General features: G+C 46.9%; 1 protein-coding gene and 1 pseudogene across 2 annotated transcripts in view; both read right to left on the minus strand.

Moving 5' to 3' along the window:
- Nucleotides 1-10,591: 10,591 nt before the first annotated feature.
- Nucleotides 10,592-11,827, minus strand: LOC308625883 (annotated as a pseudogene). Its single transcript has 2 exons — nucleotides 11,692-11,827; nucleotides 10,592-11,096 (listed from the first exon to the last, which is right to left on the minus strand). The product of its transcript is annotated as an uncharacterized misc_RNA (transcript).
- An 88-nt stretch (nucleotides 11,828-11,915) lies between these two features.
- Nucleotides 11,916-26,821, minus strand: part of BEND3 (BEN domain containing 3) — a 35,591-nt gene continuing 20,685 nt past the window's right edge. The window contains exon 4 of the mRNA XM_081250900.1: nucleotides 11,916-17,726. Within this exon, the coding sequence (XP_081107026.1) occupies nucleotides 15,480-17,726 (2,247 nt within the window). The 3' untranslated portion in view covers nucleotides 11,916-15,479. The remainder of the gene's footprint in view (nucleotides 17,727-26,821) is intronic.

A 26,821-nucleotide genomic window follows, 5' to 3' on the forward strand; every position in this document is an offset into this window, starting at 1 on the left:
TTGGTCATACCACATGGCAAAAACTGATCTCTCATAGTTGTCTACAGCACAGGGGATTTGGGACATATTTATGAAACAGCAGAAACAAAAGCAACTCATAAAGGTTTATGGAACCCTTGCAGCTCACTCTGTGATAGCTGCTGTATAATGCCGTCCTGGCAAGGCCTCCTCAGTGAACATGTGACCAACATGATGAAAAAATGAAAAGATCTGGATGTTTCTAATTCAGTGCTTCTCAACCTGGCATGATTTTACCCCCATGGGGACATCTGGCAATGTCTGGAGATATTTTTGTCTGTCACAACTGAGGGGGTGGGATGGGTGTCAAATGGGTAGAGACAGGTGATGCTGCTAAACATCCTACAGTGTACACACAGTCCCCACAACAAAGAATGATCAGACCTTAAATGTCAGTGGTACTGAGGCTGAGATGCCCTGCTCTAATGGGGTGACAAGAATTTTTTCTTTCAATAGGTCTGGCTTTCACAGCAATCAGACAAAAAAGAAAAGATATCCAAATCCAAATCGGAAGGGAAGAGGTAAAACTGTTATTATACGCAGATGACATGATACTCTATATAGAATACCCTGAGACTTCACACAAAAACTATTAGAACTGATAAATGAATTCAACAAGAGAGCAGGATACAAGACTAATATACAGAAACCTGTTGCATTCCTTTACACTAACAATGAAATATCAGAAAGTTAAAAAAATAAATAAAAATCTCGTTTAAAATCACTTCAAAAGAAAAACACAAAAACAAAATACCTAGGGGCTTCCCTGGTGGCGCAGTAGTTAAGAATCCACCTGCCAATGCAGGGGACACGGGTTCGAGCCCTGGTCCGGGAAGATCCCACATGCTGCGGAGCACCTAAGCCTGTGAGCCACAACTCCTGAGCCTGCGCTCTAGAGCCCGCGAGCCACAACTACTGAAGCCTGCGTACCTAGAGCCTGTGCTCCGCAGCAAGAGAGGCCACCACGGTGAGAAGCCCGTGCACCACAACAAAGAGTAGCCCCCGCTTGCTGCAACTAGAGAAAGCCTGCACACAGCAGTGAAGACCCAACGCAGCCAAAGATAAATAAAATTAAAAAAAACAAAAACCCCACAAATACCTGGGAATAAACCTAACCAAAGAGATAAAAGACTTATATGCTGAGAACTATAAAACATTGGTAAAGGAAATTGAAGATGATTCAAGGAAATGAAAAGATATCCCATGTTCTTGGAACGATTAATATTGTTAAATTAATATTGTTAAAATGGCCATACTACCCAAAGCAATCTACAGATTTAATGCGATCCATATCAAATTACCATGACATTTTTCACAGAACTAGGACAAATAATCCTAAAATTTATGTAGAACCACAAAAGCAACCCTGAGGAAAAAGAATGAAGCTGAAGGCATAATCCTTACTTCAGACAGTACTACAAACTTACAGTAATCAAAACAGTGTGGTATTGGCACAAAAACGCATATAGATCAATGTACAGAATAGAGAGTCTAGAAATAAACACATGCTTATGGTCAATCTTCAACAAAAGAGGCAAGAATATACAATGGGGAAAAGACAGTCTCTTTGGCAAGTGGTGTTGGGAAAGTTGGATAGCTGCATGTAAATCAATAAAGTTAGGACACACCATCACACCATACACAAAAATAAACTCAGAATGGCTTAAAGACTTAAATATAAGACATGACACCATAAAACTCCTAGAAGGGAACATAGGTAAAACATTCTCTGACATTAAGTCATACCAACGTTTTCTTAGGTCAGTTTACCAAGGCTATAGAAGTAAAACCAGGGGCTTCCCTGGTGGCACAGTGGTTAATAATCCGCCTGCCAATGCAGGGGACATGGGTTCGAGCCCTGGTCCGGGAAGATCCCACATGCCGCGAAGCAACTAAGCCCGTGTGCCACAACTAGTGAAGCCTGTGCGCCTGGAACCTGTGCTCCGCAATAAAAGAAGCCACTGCAATGAGAAGCCCTTGGCAACTAGAGAAAGCCCATGCACAGCCACGGAAGGCCCAATGCAGCCAATAAATAAATAAATAAAATCTATTTGTAAAAAAAGAAATAAAAGCAAAAATAAACAAATGGGGCCTAATCAAACTTATAAGGGTTTTTTAAAAAAATATTTATTTATTTGGCTGTGCTGGCTCTTTGCTGCTGCATGTGGGATCTTCGTTGAGGCGTGCAGGATCTTTAGCTGCAGCATGCAGAATCTTCAGTTGTGGCATGCAGGATCTTTTAGTTGCAGCATGCAATCTCTTAGTTGCAGCATGTGGGATCTATTTCCCTGACCAAGGATCGAACCCAGGCCCTCTGCATTGGGAGCGTGGAGTCTTAGCCACTGGACCACCAGGGAAGCCCCCAAACTTTTGTTTTTAATTAATTAATTTATTTTTGGCTGCATTGGGTCTTTGTTGCTGCGTGCAGGCTTTCTCTAGTTGCACAGAGTAGGGGCTACTCTTTGATGCGGTGCGTGGGCTTCCTATTGCGGTGGCTTCTCTTGTTGTGGAGCATGGGCTCCAGGCACGTGGGCTTCAGTAGTTGTGGCATGTGGGCTCTAGAGCGCAGGCTCAGTAGTTGTGGCGCATGTGGAATCTTCCCGGACCAGGGTTCGAACCCGTGTCCCCTGCATTGGCAGGCAGATTCTTAACCACTGCGCCACCAGGGAAGTCCGGGAAGTCCCCGGACTTATAAGCTTTTGCACAACAAAGGAAGCCATAAACAAAAAAGGAAAAGACAACCTACAGACTGGGAGAAAATATTTGTAAATGATGTGACCAACAAGGGCTTAATTTCCAAAATATACTAACAGCTCATCCAACTCAATAACAAAAACCAAACAATGCAATCAAAAAATGAGCAGACCTAAATAGACATTTCTCCAAAGAAGACGTACAAATGGCCAACAGGCACATGAAAAGATGCTCAACATCGCTAATTATTATAGAAATGCGAACCAAAACTACAGTGATGGACCACCTCATACAGGTCAGAATGGCCATCATTAAAAAGTCCATAAACAGGGCTTCCCTGGTGGCACAGTGGTTAAGAATCCTCCTGCCAATGCAGAGCACATGGGTTCGAGCCCTGGTCTGGGAAGATCCCACATGCCACGGAGCAGCTAAGCCCGTGTGCCACAACTACTGAAGCCCGTGCGCCTAGAGCCCATGCCCCGCAACAACAGAAGTCACCACAATGAGAAGCCCGTGCACTGCGATGAAGAGTAGCTCCCACTCGTCGCAACTAGAGGAAGCCTGCACACAGCAACAAAGATCCAATGCAGCCAATAAATAAAGAATAAAATATATTCTTTAAAAAAAAAGCCCATAAACAATAAATGCTGGAGAGGGTGCGGATAAAAGGGAACCCACCTGCACTGTTGGTGTGGGAATGTAAGTTGGTGCAGCCACTATGGAAAACGGTATGGAGCTTCCTCAAAAAACTAATAATAGAGTTGCCATATGATCCAGCAATCCCACTCCTGGGCATATATCCAGAGAAAAGATGCATGCACCCCAATGTTTGAAAAGACGCATGCACCCCAATGTTTACTGCAGCACTATTTACGATAGCTAAGACATGGAAACAACCCAAGTGCCCATCGACAGATGAATGGATAAAGAAGAAGTGGTATATATATACAATGGAGTACGATTCAGCCATAAAAAAAGAATGAAATATTGCCATTTGCAGCAACATGGATGGACATAGAGATTATCATACTAAGTGAAGTAAGTCAGAGAAAGACAAATATGATATCACTTATATGTGGAATCTAAAAAATAATACAAATGAACTTATTTACAAAACAGAAACAGACTCACAGACATAGAAAACAAATTTATGGTTACCAAAGGAGAGGAGGGGGACTTCCCTGGTGGCGCAGTGGTTAAGAATCCGCCTGCCAATGCAGGGGTTCAAGCCCTGGTCCGGGAAGATCCCACATGCCACGGAGCAACTAAGCCCGTGTGCCACAACTACTGAGCCCTGGCACTACAACTACTGAAGCCCGTGCACCTAGAGCCCATGCTCCGCAACAAGAGAAGCCACTGCAATGAGAAGCCCGCACACTGCAACGAACAGTAGCCCCAGCTGGCCACAACTAAAGAAAGCCTGCGCACAGCAATGAAGACCCAAAGCAGCCAAAAATAAATAAGTAAATAAATTAATTAAAAAAAAAAAAGGAGACGAGGGGCAAATTCGGAGTATGGGATTAACAGATACAATCTACTATACATAAAATAGATAAACAATAAGGATTTACTGCGTAGCACAGGGAAATACATGCAGTATCTTATATAATGGAAAAGAATCTGAAAAAAGTATACATATATATATGTGTGGGTATATATATATATATATATATATATATATATATATATGAATCACTTTGCTGTATACCTGAAACTAACACAATATTGTAAATCAACTATACTTCAATTAAAAAAATAATAAATGTCTGGCTTTCCCAGGAAAGTCTGAAAATGCTTCTAGTGTATGTTTGCAGTTTTTTAAGGATGAACAATTTAAAGTTATGACTATTTTTGTAGAGCAGGGGTCCCCAACCCCTGGGCCGCGGACTGGTACCAGTCTGCGGCCTGTTAGGAACTGGGCCGCACAGTAGGAGGTAAGTGGTGGGTGAACAAGTGAAACTTCATCTGCCGCTCCCCATCACTCCCCATAGCTCGCATTGCCACATGAACCCAACACCCACCCCTCTGGCTGTGGAAAATTTGTCTTCCATGAAACCAGTCCCTGGTGCCAAAAAGTTGGGAACTGCTGCCATAGAGGCCTATACAATCCTTTTACCAGTAATGGTTAATCCCTTCAAAGAAATAGCTCTCCCCTGGGCAATGTGATGCTAATTGCATTTCTCTGCCAGATAGCATTTACCATCTTCCATGGAAAATTATATAGACAGCTAGACAATAATTTCATTTTTTTTTTAGCATTTGGGGGAGAAAAGTAGACATTTGGGGGAAAATTCTTAGGTCATGGTTTATTTGGTCAATAATGATTGAGGGAATAGAAACTACCATTTTTCAAGAAACTAAAAACAAAACAGATTTCCTTTGGAGAGGTGGTGTATGTTCTATGAACTTTCTTAAAGGGTGTGCAATGTGCACGAGGCAAGTAAAGAGACACTCTACGGAAGTCCTGCCTTATCTTGGTCATATGTATTTTGGCTTTCAAAAAGTCACTGTCAGAATTAGATAGATAACCAACAAGGACCTACTGTATAGCACAGGGAACTCTACTGAATATTCTGGGATAACTTAGAAAAGAATATAAAAAAGAGTGAATATATGTATATGTATAACAATCACTTTGCTGTACACCTGAAACTAACACAACATTGTAAATCAACTACACTCCAATAAAATTAAAATTAAAAAAAAAAAAGTTACTGCCAGGATTATCAGTTGGCTTACTGACCATCTTGAGAAATTAGAAACTCCATCGAGCAGACTCCATAGAGCAGAATGTGAGCATCTCCCAAATGGTTTCGAGTCATATGGGTGGCTTAAGATGAGCCATGGTAGGAGGATTTTCACCTTGGAAATCAGCAAGCACCGTGCACCAGAATGGATTTTTCCCTTGGAGAGCCAGTTGTCACACATTTACCAGCACACCCCTGGGTGGAATGGGGAGGTGCACCCACAAGAGTTTCCACTGGGAGATGCAGGGGCACCAGTACCCACCCTCCAAGTTCTTCTTTCAAGTTCTCTTTTCTCTTTTCTTTCTTTTTTTTTTTTTTTTTTGTGGTACGTGGGCCTCTCACTGTTGTGGCCTCTCCCGTTGCGGAGCACAGGCTCCGGACGCGCAGGCTCAGCGGCCGTGGCTCACAGGCCCAGCCGCTCCGCGGCATGTGGGATCCTCCCGGACCGGGGCACGAACCCGCGTCCCCTGCATCGGCAGGCGGACTCTCAACCACTGCGCCACCAGGGAAGCCCTCTTTTCTCTTTTCTTGTTCTTACATAGTTCCACATGTCTTCCTCCCTTACTTTAGCTAATCATTCTAATGTGTTTAATGTGTATCTTTTTGTTGGTATGCATTCTTATAAAATGTTGTTCTGTGCACATATTATAAATTATTTATATATTATAATTATTATATTTATTATAAATAAAATATATTTTAAATTTCATAAATGACATTACTATATATTTCATTTTGTATCTTACTTTCTTCACTAAGCCCATCCATGGCACTCTAGGCACATCTAATCCGTTGCTTCTCACTGCTGCATAATAAATACTGAAGTACATCCACCACATTTTGCCCACCCACTCTCCCAGTGACATTCTCCCACCCAACTCCCCTCACCACAAAAAACACAGTGCTGCTTACTCTCCAGGATGGCTGCACCAGGCTGCCATCCCACCAGCAATACCCAAAGTACCTATAGACTCAAAGCCTCACCCAGCCCCTGGCATGACCCAGCTTTCTAATTTTTGCCAGTCTAATTATGAGTATAAAGAGATATAGTTAGTTTGACATACACTCTTCGTAAGTTCTCTCCATAGCCTATGCTTCTGCCTTTTGGTAGCTGCTACAACCAGTCTGTGCTTGGCATTTCTCTGAGTGCTCTAAAGTTGGACACAGCTTTCTGAGACTGCCACTCTCCTGTCCGTCCTCTCAAAGACACGCTTGATAGCCCTTTCTTGTTTTAAGATTTCTTTGTTCGTTATTAGTTAACAGACCAGGTATATCAAAAGACGGATGGTGAAAGTCAACAACTTTGCTAGATCCTGAGGACATGGATCACTCACGATGCACTTCTTGATTCCCTTGTAGAGATGTCAACTGTATCCAATGGACCTTCGATCCTGGGACTTTATCCTTAAAGTTGTAGGAAACTTCCCCAGGCCAGACAAGTGAAGGCCCAAAGACTGATTGCAGTCAGAGTAGAATAGCAAGTATCTAAAATGGGCAATTTCTGTTTAGAAGTCTGGACTGGTAAAGCCCATTTCTGGAGTCCCACTCATAGGGGTTACTTATATTAGATACTTCCCCACAGAATGTGTAGGGAATTTTCTTTATGATTGTAGGGGAAATCCCTTAACTCTTGATTCTGAGATAGATAAATCAAAGGTGAGGCTACAATAATAGCCTCCAATTCTTTGGACTCAGGCAATCTGTATTAATTATCTGAAGACAAGGCAGCCATCACCATATGCTGAAGGATATGCCTTGTCATGCCTGGTACTGTGCCTGCACTGAGACATCAGCTGGTCAGATACAATGGGGAGACTTGGGTTTAATACCTCATGTCAGAAATAGCAGGATACTTAGCAACTGTGTTTCAGCCTGTGAGAGGAGAGTCAGGAACCTGTACTCCGGCAGGTGTGCCTCAGACCAAAGCCTGGCCCTGTCCTCCTGCCACGGCCTCAGCTGTCTGCACCCGGGCAGAGCCGATGTCCTCAGCCTGCTTATACCCACATGCATCTTGAAAATCAACCGAAGGCAAGAGGCATCATGTTTTGTACTGTTTACCATCAGAACCTTCTCTCCAAGCTCAAACAGGCTTCGTACCTACCAACGAACAAGGCTTGCTAGAGTCATGAAACGGTGCCCAGGAGATAGTAGAGGTTACAAATATTTTTGCTAAATGAACGAACTTACTTTAGAGGCAGAGATGATTCTTAATGCATTCCTTGTTCTATTTCCTGTGGCACTGAGAGGTTTCCTGAGTCAGATACTCTGACTGGGGTGGATCCAGAAGCTCAGCAGCAACTGTGGACAGTCAGCAAAACCCCAAGTTAAACAGCCGGGAACCACCAGGCAGACAGACGAACAGATTTAGTCCACACAGCTACATAAGCGGCAGCGTGGAAATCAAGAGCACAAACTGGGGAGTCAGCCTGGCCATCATTAGGGGCTCCCAGCTCTGCTAGCATTGTGACCTTGATCAAGTTACTTAACCTCTGAAAGCATCCCCATCTGGAAGACGGGGAGTACCAATATTTATCCCACAGGGTTTCCGTGAGGAAAAAATGAACTAACGTATGTCACATCCCTAGCACATTCCTGACCCCTTGCAGGAGCTTAGAGACTGGGAGCTCTTCTGAAAAACACAACTCCCTATAATTTAAGGCCCCACCGTCACTTCTGAATACACAGCTGCCACACCGCAGAAGACTCTGGAAGGAAAAACTGTGGCATTCCATGTTCTCAACCTCTGTCAAGGACACAGTTCACCATCTGGACTACACACTCTAGAAGAACAAATTCCTGCTCCTTAAAATAAAAGCAATGGACAGGCCTCCCCCTGCAGAAATGTTCTGGCAAAAGCTACCACATTTGGCCAGTGACCCTAAGCCCTGATGCTGAAGCATTTGTAAACCTGCCTCTTCCCCCTGACCCGAAAGCTAAGATTTAGTTTATCACTAGTTAAGAAGAAGTCAGGATGGCAAGGTGACTAGAACACCAGCAGAGGAAGGCAGCCTTACTGGACTGAGAAGGCAGAGTTCAACATGACTGTATCAGAACAGAATATTCCCCTCCCTACTTAGAACAGGTGAAGGGTTTCTTCTTTTCGAACGGATCCAAGGACAATTTGGTGAAAACAAAGTCATCCAGCCCTGGACTAATTCTGCAGGTTCACGAAACTCCTCCTCCTCCTCTAGTTCCAGCCCTATTGGCTTCCTTTTATTGTTTCCTAAGGGGTTCTTCTTGTACCCCAAAGCTTGTTTGCATGCTGAACTTTTCACCTAATTAATTCCTCATTTTCAAATCTAGGCTAGTCATCCATTTCCTTGGGGAAGTTTTTTGTTTTTTGTTTTTTGGTTTTTTTTGCGGTACGCAGGCCTGTCACTGCTGTGGCCTCTCCCGTCACGGAGCACAGGCTCCGGATGCGCAGGCTCAGCGGCCATGGCTCACGGGCCCAGGCGCTCCGCGGCATGTGGGATCTTCCCGGACCGGGGCACGGACCCGTGTCCCCTGCATCGGCAGGCGGACTCTCAACCACTGCGCCACCAGGGAAGCCCGGGGAAGTTTTCCCTGACAACTCCAACAAGGACCAGTCCATCTGTTTCACAGTATTAAGTACTCCTCATTAATAAACTTATAATTTGTAATTTTAAAAAAGGTCAGTTTTATTTGAACACAACAGGAAACCACTTATTTCAGCTCAGATCTATTTCTACTCATCAGGAAAGTGCTAAGCCTTCAGTTTCCGAGATGTACACAGTGTATTTTTCGAAGTCACTGTCATGCAGTGGTTCTGCAGCCTGTGGACATAGCACCAGTATGACCTGGGAACTCTTTAGAAATGCAAATGCTTAGGCACCACCCCAGTCCGACAGAATCAGAACCTCTGGGGTAACGTGCCCTCTGGTGGTTCTGCCCCTTAGTGGATGCTGATGGAGTCCCACCCAGATTCCCTTTCCAGCGCACCCATGCCCTCGCTGCTGAGAGCCAGCTAACCATTCACAATGGCCCTTCTGGAACACTGCCCTTGGCAAAGGGAGCCACCCTGCCAGGCCAGCTACCCCTTTCCCTGGAGAAGACCTCACCGACCAATTGGCCCCTTTGCTGCACCTGGTACTAATTCTGCCAAACAATTCATGTTCTAGGGCCTCCCAGTGGCTGGCAGTGAGGCCGGACTGCAGAGGAGACCACACTCTTGCTCACAGCCTTCCCTGGGCCTGTCGTGCGTCCCATCTCCTGGGAGCAGGTCCTCAATCAATTGCACAAGAATCCTCGTCTCAGGCTCTGCCCCTAAGGGATCTGATCCATGGCAGTTACTTTCACCATCTCAAAAAATGTACTCTTACCAGAACATGGCTGTCCACAATTGCCACAATTATTTCACCCAGGGCAGTTTGAGAACCGGCACTCCCATATCTAAGATCAGACAAACTGGGGCTTAGAGAATGTGGGTGACAGGACACCACTGACTTGTAACTGGTTTCGGCTCTGAATCTCTGTGTATTGTGTGTGGCTCGGGGGTGTTTAGTTTCTGAGATGGTACGGCGGAACGAGACAAACTTGGGTTCAAATCCTGGCACTGAAGTTTGCCAGCTGTGTGAATTTAGCCAGTAAACCTTCTTTCTGCTTCCTCACCACAAAACGGAGATAATGGCATTGCCCAAGACACTGAGTTTTTATGAGAATTAAATGAGATAACACACATACCCTTCAGGGCCTTAGCTTTCTTGTCTCAACCGGCTTAATTAGGGAACTTACGTCACAGGGCTTCCGAGATGATCGCAAGCCGTGATCCAGGTGCAGCTCTTAGCAGTGTGCCTCGGCACTGTTGTATATACTCAATGAATGCCAGGTACGCCCAACACTGCCGTCATAGCAAGCAGGCAATGAATGTTCGTTCCCACCACTGGCCGAAGGATTTTAGATTTCTCTGGAAGCTCTCTTAAAGAGTCCATTGCATCTCACCGTTCCAATCTTCAGGATAATTTGGTGTGGCGCTCTTATTTATGAGAACTGCTTTTACAAGTGAAACCACATATACTGAAATTCTCTGATTTTTTTTTTTTTGGCAAGACCAACAGAAGCAGAGTTCAGCTTTTTTTTTTTAACAGTTCAGCTTTTTGTTGAATGTGTTACGTTTAGTCAAAAAAAACAAAAAAAGCCTGTGTCACCATCAGACTCCTCAGATGCTTCTTTCTTTGCTTCTGCTTTCTTCTCCTCAGCTGGGGCAGCGGCGCTGGAGTGGGCAGGACCGCCTGCTTCTCCTGCTGGGCCGGTTCGCCTGCCCCCCCTCCCCCCGGCCTTGCAGATGAGGCTCCTGAGGTTGACACTGGCCAGAGCCTCGGCAAACAAGCCTGGCCAGAAAGGCTCGACATTTACGCGGGCTGCTTTAATGAGGGCATTGATCTTACCCTCCGTGGCCGTCACGTCACTCGCCGTGCAGACCGGGGGCCGAGTCGATGCAGGCGAGCTCGGAGACCGAGGCCGTGGCGCGGGCGAGCGCTGGGCGGCGGGGTGCCGGGCGCGGCGCCAGGCGCGGCGCCAGGCGCGGCTGAAGGGCGGGCCTCACCCCCGTGCGGCCTCCGCTTCCTCGGAAGCACGGAGCACCTTCGCGGCAGCTGAGGAAAGGGACTTTTTTCTTTTCTTTTGGTCGAAAACAAAGATACCCACAGCCAGAACGGACCTAAAGAATTTAGTCTTCCTTCAAGTCTTGCTTAAACCTGCTCACGGAGTAAATGTCTGAGGCTCCAGCCCCGACCAGCCCTGACCTGCGCGAGGCTTACGGCACAGGTGTCAGGACTCAGGGCTGAGCGCTCACGCCCTGGAGGCGGCGGGCTCCAATCGCAGGCCACGCCTTACTCTAGACCGCGCGAACCCTGGGTCCAAAATAGTGTTGCTCTGATAGCTTGAGACCTTATTTTCACTGTGAAATCTTATTTAATGATTTATAATTCACCAAAGAGGCGAGCAAAAAAAATGAACCCTTTTGTTAATAATAATATTAATAATTATTAATAATACGTTATAATTAACGTATTAATCATACGTTAAATACAGTTAATAATACGTTAGCTTTGAGGAACAAAATCTCATTTAATCCAAAGTGGAAAAAAAGAGTGAACTGAAGCTCTGCTACTTTAGCAGCAGGGCGGGTCTGGCACCCGACCAGGAAAGGGGGGCAGTCAGCCGCGCCCCTACTGCATGGCCAGGAAGCGGTTTGTGTGGAGACGTCTCTCACTCGGCTGTGACAAACTGCACCCCGATACCCAGAGCGCGTAAGTCCGAGAGGCCGAGGTGCCCCGGGTGCCCGCGCCCTCCCCGGGGACGAGGGGGGAGGGGGGAGGCCGCACGCAAAGACAGACAGACCCAGACATTCCGAGAGACCTCTGCCTTAAGAAAATGTTACGAGACCATATATTTTCTATTTTTATAACATTTTATATAATTCATAAAACAGTGCTTGTATAAAAATTCACACAAAGTTGCTAGAGAGCATACAATTTCCAAAAATGTCCTGGGTTTTTGTTACATTCAGTTTTCTAAGGATGCACTCAAATCAATGGTAAAATGCAGACATTATGCGATATTTCATTATCTTTGGTAAAACTATACTCATTTTGTCTCCTCACAGTATTAATTCTGATATCCACTTTGTGCAGGGTCTGTTGTCACTAGGATGTCAGAAGAACATTAAGGCTGGATCTACAAGAGGCACGTATCTCCACGTGACCGTCGCAGCCCCTCGGCCCCCATCCCGTGCCCACTCCATGTCACCCATCTACACAGCGAGGAAGGGTAAGAGCCCAGTGGCCTCCAATCCGGGGTCTCGAGACCCTCCTCCTCAATCAGGCAAGAAGTAAACATTTGGGGGCAAAGGTGGAAACTGAGGCCATCTCTGCAGGAACCCGAGTGGCCATGCTGTGGTAGGGTAGGCCAGTGACTCTTAGCATTTAAACAGCTAATCCATTCACCACTACGTAGATCCCATTGGTTGGTTGATGATTGCTGCTGAGGTGGTGCCCCTCCCCCCAAACTTAAAAAGAAAGGAAGGTTTGGAGCCGACACTGAAGGGGGAAGGGGCACACTAACACCCATGACACTGGACACGACTTTATTCCCTGTCAAACGTGTGTTGTCATGTAGACACAGCCAAAGTGAACTGAAGCAGGATTAGAACACTTAGTACATTCATGACTATATCTTCATACATTCTTTTAAAACTTACTAACAGAGGAAAACAAGGGACACTACCGCCTACTGTGACTTGCTATTTTACTCAACATCAGAATGTATCTGTGCTACTTCTTTAGTCCTCTGGACATGAGGGGGGGGAAATTCCAAAAAAAGCAAACAAGTAAAAATCAAAGAATTTAGATGCGGAGGGAGAAGGGGTTTTGCCGACAGATTTTATGGAAAATATTAAAATTTGAAAAAAATTTAGTATTTTGTACTTCTATTGCTTCGTGTAAAAAAACTGCCCCTGGAGCCCCCCTGTATGGCAGGAGCTCTGAGGACACCACACAGACAGACACGGGACCCACAGGCGGTTCCTGATGAGTCAGTCCAGAGAAACAAAAAACAGCTCACAGAGTGTGTCCACCTCTCTTCACTGGAAGGGACTCTTAAGATTTGGGGGGAAGAAGCCCTACAAGGAAAGGTATTAAGGAAACCACCAAAACACGGTTTCCAAAAATTGAACATGCTTTAGGTTCTAAAGAGACATAGTTCATTCCTAGAACCTGTTGATGTCTCTATCGTGGGTAGGTAGGATGATTTTTTTTTTTTTAATTATTAAATGATTGTGCTTCTGAAGTTGCAGGGTCACATTCCACCCTCTAGAAAGCAGGGCAATTTTCACATGGCTTGGAATCCTCTTGGATATATCCTAGAGACCAGAACAAATTCCATGGCACCCTCCCGCCCACAGGGCTGGTGAGTGAGAGAGTGCCACCGCCGTCTTTGGGTGTGTGCGCGCGCGCAGGCATGCATTTATGTGCTGGAGAGACTAAGGCATAGAGAAAGGCCCAGGAGAGGGGGAAGTGAGTCTCTGGCTGCTCCAGTCCTCCTCCTCTCCAGGCACAAAGAGGTTGAGCTTGTTATTCATGTCGGTCCCCTTCCTCTCACTTCAGTTTTCTACTAAGAAATGTGTGTGTGCACATGTGGGTGCGCGGGGAGACAGTCATTTATTAAGTCCCTGTGCATTTCTAAATTGCAATAATTTAGGTCCGCAGTTTCAATAGAAATAATCTATAAATGACATTTAAAAGCAAATTTACTAAAGTTAGATCAGCAACTTTACACTGCTCAGAATCTTGTCATATTAAAAAAAAAACTGCCCGCTGGGTGCAGACAAAATTCTGTCATACAGCCACTGAAACTGAAGTCCTTATCTGTATGAAGAAAAGTCATAGATTGTTTCTATTATTTCATTTTAAGGTAGCAAAATATTAAGCCATTAGATTATTAAATCTGTAACATTCCACAAGGGTTTTAGGACTACCCTGTGTGATTCATTTTCTAGCTTTCTGGTATGATGTACTGTGTTTGGGTTAGACTGTTTCCTTTCCCTCTTAGGCACTGGCCCCCACAGTCAGGTAGGTAATAAAAGTATTGTTTTTATATTAAGGACTTTACCTGTTGGGGAGTTTCCTCCAGGTTGGAATCCTGGAGAGCATGCCGCTGGCCTGGAGCAATGTGACCTTCCCAACCAGGGGAGAGAAAAGAGGTGTCTCATCCCGAGGCCAAGGGACCAGCCAGGTGTAGGACAGCAGGACCTTCTGAGGGCCCGGGGGAAAGCTCTGAGTGGACCCTGGGAAGGGATATGGGAGCCCCATTTGAGATGGCCTGTGTCCTTCCAATACCAGGTATCCCCAAGAGAGCCCAAGGCTTGGGCCCGCCCTGAGGAACAAGGATGTGTACTGACTGGAGGAGCTGACACTGAGGTGTGGTGAAGTCACCATACAGCTCCCAGAACCCGGGTTTTGTTTTGTACAAATACACACATGGGAAAGTAAACAGTTCTTGGTGAGCCCAAAGGGGCCCATCCTTAAATCAAACAAGAAGCCAAATACCCACACACACTCTTCCAAGGTAATGTGTTTGCCCCTCCAACAGCATCCTTGCTAGAGAGGAAAGGGGGCAGTGGGAGGACACAGCTCAAATGAAGACATTGTGGACGTGTTTCCACGTCTCTCTACATTCATATCATCATCATCATCATCATCATCATCATCATCATCATCATCATCATCATCCAGTGTTCTCGTCTACAGAGTGAGCACAACATTCTACCGGCGCAGCAATGTGGGCCAGGCCAGGCCAGGCCAGGCCGCCCCCTAAGCCCCTTCCTCGGCACCACAGTGGGAGGGAGGAGGTGACTGACCATGGTCAGAAAGACATCGCACTAATTCCATCCCCTCCACCGCCATCCAAGAGGCATCCTGACTCTTCCAAAATCCGATGTAAAAGACAAGGTCAGTAAAATCCATCTCTGTGCCACGTGAAGCTATTAGCCATCACGCATGAAGATGGCACTTCTAAAAATTTCATTTATCTGAAACCGTCTTTAAAAAAAAATTCCCAGCAACTGAAGTCATCTTACAGTACTTCATCTCAAATATGTAAAAGATTTTTTTCTAAGTAAAATGGCCTCCACAGAGCCCAGTGATTTTCTTAAAAAGGGTTTCTTTTTAAGTTAAAAAAAATTGATAAAAGTGGAAGATGTAAAACAAGGGAAGAGGACCAAGAGGGTTGCTCGATTTGCATTTCAAATTGTGAGGGGACTGGGAGGGCACTGCCAAGGAGAGGGAACCCTGACTCCTGAGGCCTCTCTGCTATCACAGGTTGGCCCTCCCCAGACTCTGGCTGCACCACCAGGAACAAAGGACCAAAGTCGTAAGTACAAGAGGCCACATGCGAGGGGCGGTCACGTGTGCAAAGGCAGCAGGCCACTCCCCGCCGACATAAGGTGCGTGGCTGTGGACACGTCGCGGGCTCCAGCAGAACGCTCAGTGCCCGCGGTGCCCATCACTTCTCCACCTTCTTGGCTTTCTTCAGGATGTCGCATTTCTTCCTGTTGGGGCGGCGGCACCGTTCGTCGATGCTGGGGATACATTCATAGTGCCACACCTCCTCCATCTTCTCCACCGGGTACACCGCCTCCACGTAGTGGCGGATGAGCCTCAGCCGCGTGGGGTCCAGCTGCTTCTTGTTGCACGCCCCGGAGTGGTTGTACTGCAGCCGTAGGTTCTCGGCGGTGAAGAGTTCGGGGAAGAGCCTGACGAGCAGCCGGGCGGCGAAGTTGCCCACAGAGAGGCTCTGCTGCACGATCTCACGCACCTCCTTGTCTGACAGCAGGTACGGCGAAGGCACCGGGAAGTCGGGCGAGGGCACCACCAGCTCGTCCAGGGGGATCTTGCAGAAGTCCTTGCTGCTCCTTTCGGGGGGCAGCGGGGGCCCCTCAAATTCCTCCCGGAACCGCTCGGGGTTGATTGCATAGCTGGCCAGGTCCCTGCACTCCGGGCCCGGCACATGGACCTTGCGCTGCTGCTGGTAGGAGCGCCTCTGCTCTGTGTCTCGGCGCCGGCAGCGCTCGTCCAGTTTGCCCACGAACTCCAGTGTCCAGACGCGGTCATTCTTGGCCCGCGGGTAGAGCAGCTGCACGTAGTGGCGGATAAGCTTGATGCGGGATGGGTCCAGCTGCTTCTTGCCCAGGGAGCCGCTGCAGTTGTACTGCTTGCGCAGGTTCTCGTGGGTAAAGAGCTCGGGGAACAGGTGCACGAGCAGGCGTGAGGCAAAGTTGCCAATGGACAGGCTGCTCTCATAGATGCTGCGCAGCTGCTCCTTGCTGAGCAGGCAGTCGGCGCCAGGCACCTCGAAGTCAGGCTGCGGGATCTCCAGCTTGTCGAAGTCGATGGGCACCAGCCAGATCTTCTTGGACCGCCGGCCGGGCCGCTCGCCCTCGAAGCTGTCTTCCACCTTGACCACGGAGATGTCATCGGGAAGGCTGGAAGAGTCGTAGCAGTCGTCCCGCGGGGGCTCACCCTCGCTGCCCGCGTCCAGCCCCAGGCCCTCCAGCTCGTCGTTGATGCGCTGGGCGCACTGCTGTAGCCAGGCCTCCTCCTCCTGCATGTCGGGGAAGTAGATCTCTGTGTAGTTGCGGATGATCTGCAGCCTCTGTGCGTCCAGCTCCTGCTTGCCTCCGTCCCCGTAGCAGCTGTACTGCTCGCCCAGCTTCCGGTGGTCGAAGAGCTCGGGGAAGAGCCGGTGCAGAAGGAAGACCGCGAACTCCCCTGGCGACGAGGCTTCGTCCAGGAACTCAGTTAGGTCCTGCGTGTCCACCACGTGGTCCGAGGCGATGGTACTGCTCCGGTCCAGGGACAGGGCCTCCTCCTGGTCTTTGTTGTCCAGGAAGTGGCTGGCGTCCACCTGCTCGGCCTCGAAGAAGCCGGCGACCTGGCCGCCAGGCTGGCTGTCCTCCATTTCCCGTTGGGCCCAGAAGCGGCTGAAGAAGTCGTTCAGCTGGGGCAGGCACTCAGCCTGCCACACGGCCGTGTCCTTCACCGATGGGTAGTAGACCTCCACGTAGTTGCGGATGAGCTGCAGGTGCAGCGACTCCAGCTTCCGCTTGGCCGCAAAGCCGCAGGCGCTGCAGCCCCGGGAGAAGTCCACGTCGCTGAAGAGCTCAGGGAAGAGCTGCACCAGCAGGCGGCAGGCCAGGTCGCCGCCCGACAGGCTCTGGTCCACGATCTGCTTGAGTTCGGCTGCCGTGAGCTGGTACTCGGGGGGCGGCTGGAACTTGGCTACCATCTCGGTGGGGCTCACCTGCTTCTTGATGCGGCTCACCTCCAGGGAGAGCAGGTCCACCTTGCTGTGCAGCTGCGACATGTTGGAGGAGAGCGTGTTGAGCATGTAGAACATCTTTTGGATGAGAAAGTAGATGTTGGGGTCGCTGTCGGTGGCTGCCGCGGCGCCGCCGCCATCCCGCTTCTGTGGCTCGTTCAGGAGCCGCAGCGGTGAGGGGCTGTTCCTGAGATTCGTCTTCTCGAAGGGCTCGAACGTGTTAAGCGCGTCTCCGGTGGGAGGGTTCTTCTTCTCCATGATCTTGTGCGAGATGCCGTACAGAGGCTTCTTGTAGGAGGGCGTGGTCACATCGTTGCTGGGCTCCTCCTCGCCCGGCCACACGGAGCCCGAGCTCTTGCCCCTGCCTGCCTGCTCCCCGTTGCCCTGGCAGGGCGAGCTGTTCTCTCGGTTCCGCATGCCTGCCAGGAGCGCCTGGAAGACAAGAAATGCGTTAGCTGAGGGTTCTGGTTTACTACCCTAGACACAAAGAGGGGGTCGATTGCAGGAGCCTGTGAGAAAGTGTTTCCCTTGCCCGGGAATCACGCTGCCCGTACACAACACACCACGAACACAAACCTGCATCCCAGCGCCAAACTTGCTCGCTCTCCCTACTTCCTGAGAGGCTCAGGCTGGACCTCAAAAGCTTCTAATTCCTGTAGGACACAAGCCCTGAACTTCTTGTCTACAAGGCCTGGCAGGAGACCAAACACATATCCTGGCAAGGCCGGGCAAGAGTCCTCGAGGGATGGGAGAGAGACCCCGGGCACAGGAAGCGCCCCTGAGGCAGTTTAGCCTTGGGCAGGCCACCTTATTGCCCTGACTGCTCTCAGACAGGGAGGATTCCTGCCAACGGCAGCTCCAGAAGGCAGCAGTGTGTTGTCCAGTCTGCAGCCTCTAGGAGAGTAGGTGTCTCCACTCTGGACAGCTCCCAAGATGCATGGTGTTGAGCACGGAAGAACTGGGGTCCAGCGGTCCCCAACCTTTTTGGCACCAGGGACTGGTTTCATGGAAGGCAAATTTTCCACGGATGGCGGTGGGCTGGGGGATGGTTCAGGTGGTAATGTGAGTGATGGGGAGCGGCAGATGAAGCTTTGCTTGCTTACCTGCCGCTCACCTCCTGCTGTGCGGCCCGATTCCTAACAGGCCGCGGACTGGTAGCGGTCCGCGGCCCAGGGGTTGGGGACCCCTGGTCTAGAGAGTGGCAGTCTGTTGTCAACTCTACCACTGCCTAGAGTCACATCTAATCTCAGACTGGAAAAGGCCCAGAACTCGCCCAAGCCTGGGCGACTGTGGATTCTGTGAAGTGATGAGGCCTCCCAGCTTCCTAAGTCTCGGTCTCCTAGCCCTTCTTGGTCCGGCAGCCCTTCTCAACCAGAATTGCAGAAGAGTATTAAGCCCCATGTCCTAAAGCACCCACTGCATGTACTGAATTAACACCTTTCCTATGCATCTAGAAAGGTACTTTCTATGTACTCTCCAGCCTTGCTCAGTAGAGGACAGTGAGAGAATTAAGCCCTACCAAAAATGATTTCAGGGGTTATCTCCTCAACTCTCCCAAGGTTGGCACACTCTGCAGGTCCACTCTTGATGGACTCCCAGGGCAAGTTCAAGATAGCCTTTTTTTTTTTTTTTTTAAATAAATAAATTTATTTATTTTTGGCTGCACTGGGTCTTCGTTGCTCTGCGCGGGCTTTTCTCTAGTTGTGGTGAGTGGGGGCTACTCTTTTTTTTTTTTTTTTTTTTTGTGGTACGCGGGCCTCTCACTGCTGTGGCCTCTCCCGTTGCGGAGCACAGGCTCCGGACGTGCAGGCCCAGCGGCCATGGTTCACGGGCCCAGCCGCTCCGCGGCATGTGGGATCCTCCGGGACCGGGGCACGAACCCGTGTCCCCTGCATCGGCAGGCAGACTCTCAACCACTGCGCCACCAGGGAAGCCCGGGGGGCTACTCTTTGTTGCAGTGCTCGGGCTTCTCTTGTTGCGGAGCACAGGCTCTAGGTGCGTGGGCTTCAGTAGTTGTGGCACGTGGGCTCAGTAGTTGTGGCACATGGGCTTAGTTACTCCATGGCATGTGGGATCTCCCCAGACCAGGGATCGAACCTGTGTCCCCTGCATTGGCAGGCGGATTCTTAACCACTGTACCACGAGGGAAGTCCTGAAGATACCCTTAAAGACTCCAAAGCTTGAGCCCAAGCTTCATACCAGAAGGCAACTGCCCAGACCATTTGGGATCCCAGAGTCCTCAGCTTTCTTTCGTGGTTTTCCCTACTGCCAGGCCCTGGACAGTTTAAGAGGCTTATTTACATATATATGGACAAGTGATTTTCAACACAGGTTCAAAGTCAATTCAGTAGAAAAAGGAGAATCTTTTCAACAAATGATGCTAGAAAAATTGGATATACATATGTAAAAAAAAAAAAAGCAAAAAAGTTTCATCCTACATATATCATATAAAAAATTAACTAAAAATGGATCATGGATGTAACAATAAAAACGAACTTAAAATTCTAACACTTCTAGAAGAAAGCATAAGAGCAATCCTTTATGACCTTGTTTTAGGCAAATATTTCTCAGATACAATACCACAAGCATGATCCATAAGAGAACAAACTGATAAACTGGACTTCATCAAAATTTAAAACTTCTTTAAAAGATGACAAACAAGCCCAGACTGGAAGAAAACACAGGCAAATCATTTATCTGATAAAGGACTTGAATCCAGATTACATAAAGAACACTCAAACTCAATAATGACATACAACCCAATTAATAGCTTCAATAGTCACTTTGGAGAAGCCATATAAATGGCAAAAAAGCACATAAAAAGATGCTTAGTGGGACTTCCATGGTGGTCCAGTGATTAAGACTCCACACTTCTACTGCAGGGGGCACGAGTTCGATCCCTGTTTGGGGAACTAAGATCCCACATGTTCCACAGTGTGGCCAAAAAATAAATTAATTAAAAAAAAAAAAAGATGCTTAGTAACCTGCACATTAAAACCACACTGAGATACCACATCACCCCCACTAGGATGGGTGTAATCAAAAAGACAGACAGTACTGAATGACGGAGATGATGTGAAGGAACTGGAACTCTCACATGCTGCTGGGGTGAATATAAAATGGTATAACCACTTTAGAAAACAGTTGGTATTTTTTTAAGAAGTTAAATATATATGGGACCATATGATCCAGGTATTCCATTCCTAGGTATTTATTTACCAAGCAAAATGAAAGCACATGATAATACAAAGACTTACATGCAGATGTTCATGGCAGCCCTGTTTGTAAATAGCCCCCAACTGGAAACAACCCAAGTTTTAAACAAGTATATAGATATACTATGTTATACAGCAGAATGCTACTCAGCAATAGAGCTGATAAACATGATACTCATGATGAATCTCAAAATAATTAAGCTGAGTGAAAGAAGCCAGTCAAACGAAAGAGGCCTGTAGGATTCCATTCATATAAAATTCTAGAAAATGCCAACTCATCTTTAGTGACAGAAAGCAGATTAGTTGTTACCTGGGGATGGGGGAAGGATGCAAAAGGGCACAAGGAAACGTTCATGGTAGTAGGTGATGGATATGTTTCTCATCTTGATTGTGGCATAGTTTCATTGGTATACAGGTCAAAACTTATCAAATGGTATGCTTTAAATATGTGTCGTTTATATATTTCAGTCATAAATTTATTTTTGACAAATGTTGAATTTGACCCCAAAACATACTGGAATATATTTCTGAGGGTCTAATTAAGCAGAAGAACTAATTGGTGAGCACCTGTGGGTGTCAGGGGAGCAGGCAGGGTTGAAGCACAAAGCATGTGCTTCCACAGACATGCGCATGCCTCAGGCAACTAGAAAATGGACAAGGACAAAGTGCATCCTTAGGATGCTCCCCCACCTGGGGAAGAATATGGTTGGCATAACCTGTCCCAGCCCAGTGCTTCTGAAAGTCTAATATCCATATGAACAGCCTGGGGTCTAATTAGCATACAGATTCTGATTCAAGGCTCTGCATTTCTAACAAGCCGTTGGACCTCTCTGGGTGGCCAGGGCCAGGTGGTCTGCCCTCAGTTTATCTCATCCAGGCAGATTCAGTGTCATTTGTAAGCATTCAGATAACTAATGCCAGCACAACACAGTACATGTGGTGCTTTTCTCTTGCAGCCTAAAAAAATGTAGGGAAGAGACACTCTCAGGGGGGCTGCTGTTACAACGGCAGGTGAGCAATACGAAGGCCACGTAAGCATGTGAAACTCTGACCCTTCTGAACCTCCCACATGTTGTCGTTTAGTTAAATGGATGAACTACTTCCTGGACCCTCTCTTTTAAAAAATGGAATCATCAGACTCATATTAGACAAAGGTTAATCTTTCTCTTGCATCTCTGTTGACAACAACCATGCAGAAGAACAGCTACTTTACTCTCTCAGGGCCCTGAAAATAAAGGAATTCTTTCAAGTGTTTCAATTATCCCACCGAGGTAGGCAATACTTTCTTCAGGGTTTGTCTGTCTAAACTGATGATGGGGGCTTCCCTGGTGGCTCAGTGGTTAAAGAACCTGCCTGCCAACGCAGGGGAGAACGGGTTCGAGTCCTGATCTGGGAAGATCCCACATGGTGCGGAGCAACTAAGCCCGTGAGCCACAACTACTGAGCCTGCGCTCTAGAGCCCCCGAGCCACAACTACTGAAGCCCACGTGCCTAGAGCCCATGCTCTGCAACGAGAAGCCACCGCAATGAGAAGCCCACGCACCACAATCAAGAGTAACCCCTGCTCGCCGCAACTAGAGAAAGCCCGAAAGCAGCAATGAAGACCCAATGCAGCCAAAAATAAATAAATAAAATAAATAAATTTATAAACTGATGATGGGTCAGAGGCCCCTGGCCCTCCTACCCCACCCCTCAACCCCGCCAAAAAACTTCCCAAGAGCAGAGGACCAGGGGCCTGCTGGGCTGGGGCGAGCCTGCCACCTGCCCCTCTCCCTCATGGGGTCTCCTCCCTGAGCTATCCCCATCCTCATCACACTGTACAATGGTTACATGATGGGACCAGGTCCTTCCTGAGTCCATCCCTAGTGCCCTGCAAAGTGCCTGGGACAGAGAAGAGCTCACTGAATGTTTGTTAAGCAGGGTAAAGTGTCTACCACCCTCAAATATATGCTTAAGAAAAAGAACCTGTTCAGAGAGGCCACTAGCTTAATGAATAACATGAGTGTAGGGAGGTATAAAGGAGCGGATAGGTCCTCTGCATGACCTTTCATGCTTCATGCTTCCTGTGTGTAACTCAGGGATATATCATGGTACCTGTCTCTGGGTACCAGGGTAGCTATGATGACCTAATGAGATAATGTATATGAAGCACTGAGCCTATGTCTGAATCAGTAAGTGCTTAATAAATATTTACTGTTTTAGTATGATTATTATTAAACAACGCTCTTCCCAAGCTGCAGCAGTGACAACACTATGGGCCTTTTATTGAACTAGTTGTAAAGATTACTCTCAACCAGTAAATAAGAGAAGAACTTTCCTACAGGGCAGCAGCGTAAGTCACTCACGGAAGGCATTCTTAGAGGTCTGTTTGCTGTAAAGACTGGGGCTGGGAGGAGTACAGGAAGGACAGCTGAGCTCAAGGTGGGGTTTCAAGCTCTGTTCAGTTCTGTAGTTCTGCTATCTGGCAGAAAGCAGAGGATAATTTTAAAAAGGAAGGAAGAAGGACTTCCCTGGTGGTCCAGTGGTTAAGAATCTGCCTTCCCCAAGAAGCACATGAAAAGCTGCTCAGCATCACTAATCATTAGAGAAATGCAAATCAAAACTACAATGAGATATCACCTCACACCAGTCAGAATGGCCATCATCAGAAAATCTACAAACAACAAATGCTGAAGAGGGTGTGGAGAAAAGGGAACCCTCTTGCACTGTTGGTGGGAATGTAAATTGATACAGCCACTATGGAGAACAGTATGGAGGTTCCTTAAAAAACTAAAAATAGAACTACCATATGACCTAGCAATCCCACTACTGGGCATATACCTCAGTAAACCATAATTCAAAAAGAGTCATGTACCACAATGTTCATTGCAGCTCTATTTACAATAGCCAGGTCATGGAAGCAACCTAAGTGCTCATCGACAGACGAATGGATAAAGAAGATGTGGCACAGATATGCAATGGAATATTACTCAGCCGTAAAAAGGAATGAAATTGGGTCATTTGTAGAAACGTGGATGGATCTAGAGACTGTCATACAGAGTGAAGTTAAGTCAGAAAGAGGAAAAACAAATATCGTACATTAATGCATATATGTGGAACCTAGAAAAATGGTACAGATGAACTGGTTTGCAGGGCAGAAATAGAAACACAGATGTAGAGAACAAACATATGGACACCAAGGGGGGAAAGTGGCTGGGGGTGGTGGTGGTGGTGGGGTGAATTGGGATATTGGGATTGACATATATACACTAATATGTATAAAATGAATAACTAATAAGAACCTGCTGTATAAAACATAAATAAAATAAAATTCAAAAATTCAAAAAAAAATTTATAAAACAAAAAACCGAATCCGCCTTCCAATCCAGGGGATACGGGTTCAATCCCTGGTTGGGAAATTAAGATCCCACATGCCGCAGGGCAGCTGAGCCCTCGTGCCACAAGTAGAGAGGCTGCGCACCACAACAAAGATCCCGAGTGCTGCAACTAAGACCTGACGCAGCCAAAAATAAATAAATAAAATAAATTAATATTAAAAAAAAAGAAAACTTAAAAAAAATTAAAATAAATAAAAAGGAAGAAAGAAAGGAAAGAAAGAAACCACATAAACATACATCAGAAACTTGGAGAAAGAAAGGGATGGAGATGGTTGAAAATCTTTACTCCTGACACAGTGTGTTTAGAACTGTGGGTTTTCACGTGACCCATTACTAAATGATGACATTGATTTGATGGGTCAAGACCAGCATAAAAGAGGGAGGGGAGAATTCCTTGGCAGTCCAGTGGTTAGGGCTCCACGCTTCTACGGCAGGGGGCACGGGTTCAACCCCTGGTTGGGGAACTAAGATCCTGCATGCCGCGCAGTGCAGCCAAAAAAACAAAAACAAAAAAAGAAAGAGGGAGGGAAGGAGGAAGTATGAAAGAGAGACAGGAAAGAAAGAAAAAAGGAAAACAGAATAGAAAATGTCAGAGGGCATTTCACACAGTAAGTAAATTCAAGAAGTTTTGTTCTATTGCTCTGTGTCTATGTATTTACATACAAATCCATATATGTGAACCAGATGGCTCTATATGATGAATTTATAACTGTGGGTCACTGTTGAAAAGCACTGCCCTAATAAATTCAAATTGCCTTACTTGCTAATTCCTATAGACTGTGATTTTTCAGTAAGGATCATCTCAGTGTGGCAGGGAGAGCTCATGTATGGGTTGATCCCACCATGAACTCTGTAAGTCCTGCGCCGCATCTTGGGGGCTTTGTTCACCTGGATGTGCTCAATGACCAGAGAATCTACATCTAAGCCCTTAAGTTCAGCATTACTCTCTGAATTTTTGAGCATGTGCAGTGAAAATTCAGCACTCTTTTTGGGCCACCGACCCTGCATCCAGCCCCACTGTTTGGCCTGGGCACACCTACCAGCTCCACCATTGTAACGAAGGAATGGCACACATTGCTCCTTTAAAGTGACATCCTTCAGATGCTTGGTGGCTTTCGGATATGCGTACCCTTAGTGGCCTGGGCAGTTTCACAAGTGCTCTTAAAGTGAACACGAAGATTTGAACCTCTTGATGTGCATGATTTTGTGGGGTTTTCTGGGTCAAGTGAATAGTGAACCATTTTTAGAGGTTACCTCAGGCCGCTTACCGGAAAAGAAAAAAGCACTCACCATTAAAGTTTATTACACCAAAATAATTTTGGAGGTCCCATGGATCATAAGATTTCCGTGAGGTTTTACCAATATAGAGTAATTTAAGTGTGTAATGCCAATCATTAAAAAAAACCATAATTACGTTACAACTGATTTTGGAAAGGGGCAAAGGCTTTGTAACAAGCAGTTCCACTAATACATTTAAATAAGATTCCATGCAGAGAAAGATCACCAGAAACTCACATGCCATGCAATAACAGTACACGTTCTAGGGGGGATCTGCCCTTATTAACACTCAGAGTAGAAAATAAGCGCAGGGACAAGTTTCTGGGTGAACTATCTGAACAAAACAAACAGAAGTCGTTTGACTCCAGCACATTCCTACGGCAAGAGAAGAGCAGAGTGTATCAGAACTGGAGGGCCCCCACAGCTCTCAATAGCCTCATTAATAAAAATATTTCAGTTTCTACCAAGCGTCTTAGAAACACTGCCATCAATACAAACATTTTTGGCTAAGTTGCTTGAATAAAAAATTAAGGTAGAGTCCCAGCAGAGGGCAACATTCCTCACTCCCAGAGACCTTGGATACACAATTCAACACAAAGCATGACACAAGCACCAAAGAGAAGGTTCTTAGATATCCCCACACTGGTGTCCTGTCAACTCAGTGCTCCAATTAATTCCACAAATGCTGCCAAGGCACGATGGGCTGGCTGCCTTTGCTGCTGCTGATAAAATCTCTGCTCAGCTGTCTAGGAGTATCAAGAAATCTTTAAATCTGTGCTACTTGGCACTGGTGTCTGGCCGACACCGTTCCCAATTCTCTGAGGCTCATCTTCCAACCATATGTGAACTCTGCTGCACAGCTCAGGCTCTGCAGTACCAGCATCTCTCCTGGATCCGATCCGTACATTTCATCCTAACACTAGCACCCTTAGACTCAAGCGGGAATGCCCAATCTCTTGGCTGGAGAGTCTGACTGATCAAAAACAGGTTGATGTAAGGCTACGGATGTGTCCATGCCCAGTGACATCTTGGGGACTGGGTCACCATGGAGATGCTCCAAGTCCTGAGTCTTCCTCAAGACTCCAAATCCAAGAGCAGTCACTGAATTCAGTTCAACGAATGATGAGTGGCTAAATGGTGCCCAGTCAGCTAAGTGGAACACCAAGAAAGCAGCATGCCTTCAGAGGAGTAGGGAGTTGAGAATTAATGTGGCATCAAGGGCAGACCATGAAAAAGGGCTCCTAGGGGGCTGGCATCACCACCCACCTCCAAATAATCGAGACGGGATGATGCTTTTCATTTTTAACAGAATATTTATCTTCATCATCATCATCATCATCATTAAATGACCAGATGTAGTTACAATAAGGAATGGAAGAGCTTTCTACCACACAGAGTCAGTAAACAAACATTACTGAGTGCCCAGCATCTGTCAGGTACTGTGCAAGGCCCTGGGGACACAGGGAACAAGCCCGTCTCTGCCCTCATGGCTTTTATCCTTTGGGTTATCTTTTATACTGCTGACACTGTGTGGTGAGGATGGAGAATGTGTTATCATGCCTGAAAAAATAAGAATCTGGGGAGATAAAGCAACTTATAGGAAGGGAGAAGAGAAAGACCATAGGGATGGCAAAATATCAGGGCAGGGCATCCCCAG

The sequence above is a fragment of the Mesoplodon bidens genome, assembly GCF_964165515.1.
Source record: "Mesoplodon bidens genome assembly, chromosome: 12".
Lineage (NCBI taxonomy): Eukaryota > Metazoa > Chordata > Mammalia > Artiodactyla > Ziphiidae > Mesoplodon > Mesoplodon bidens.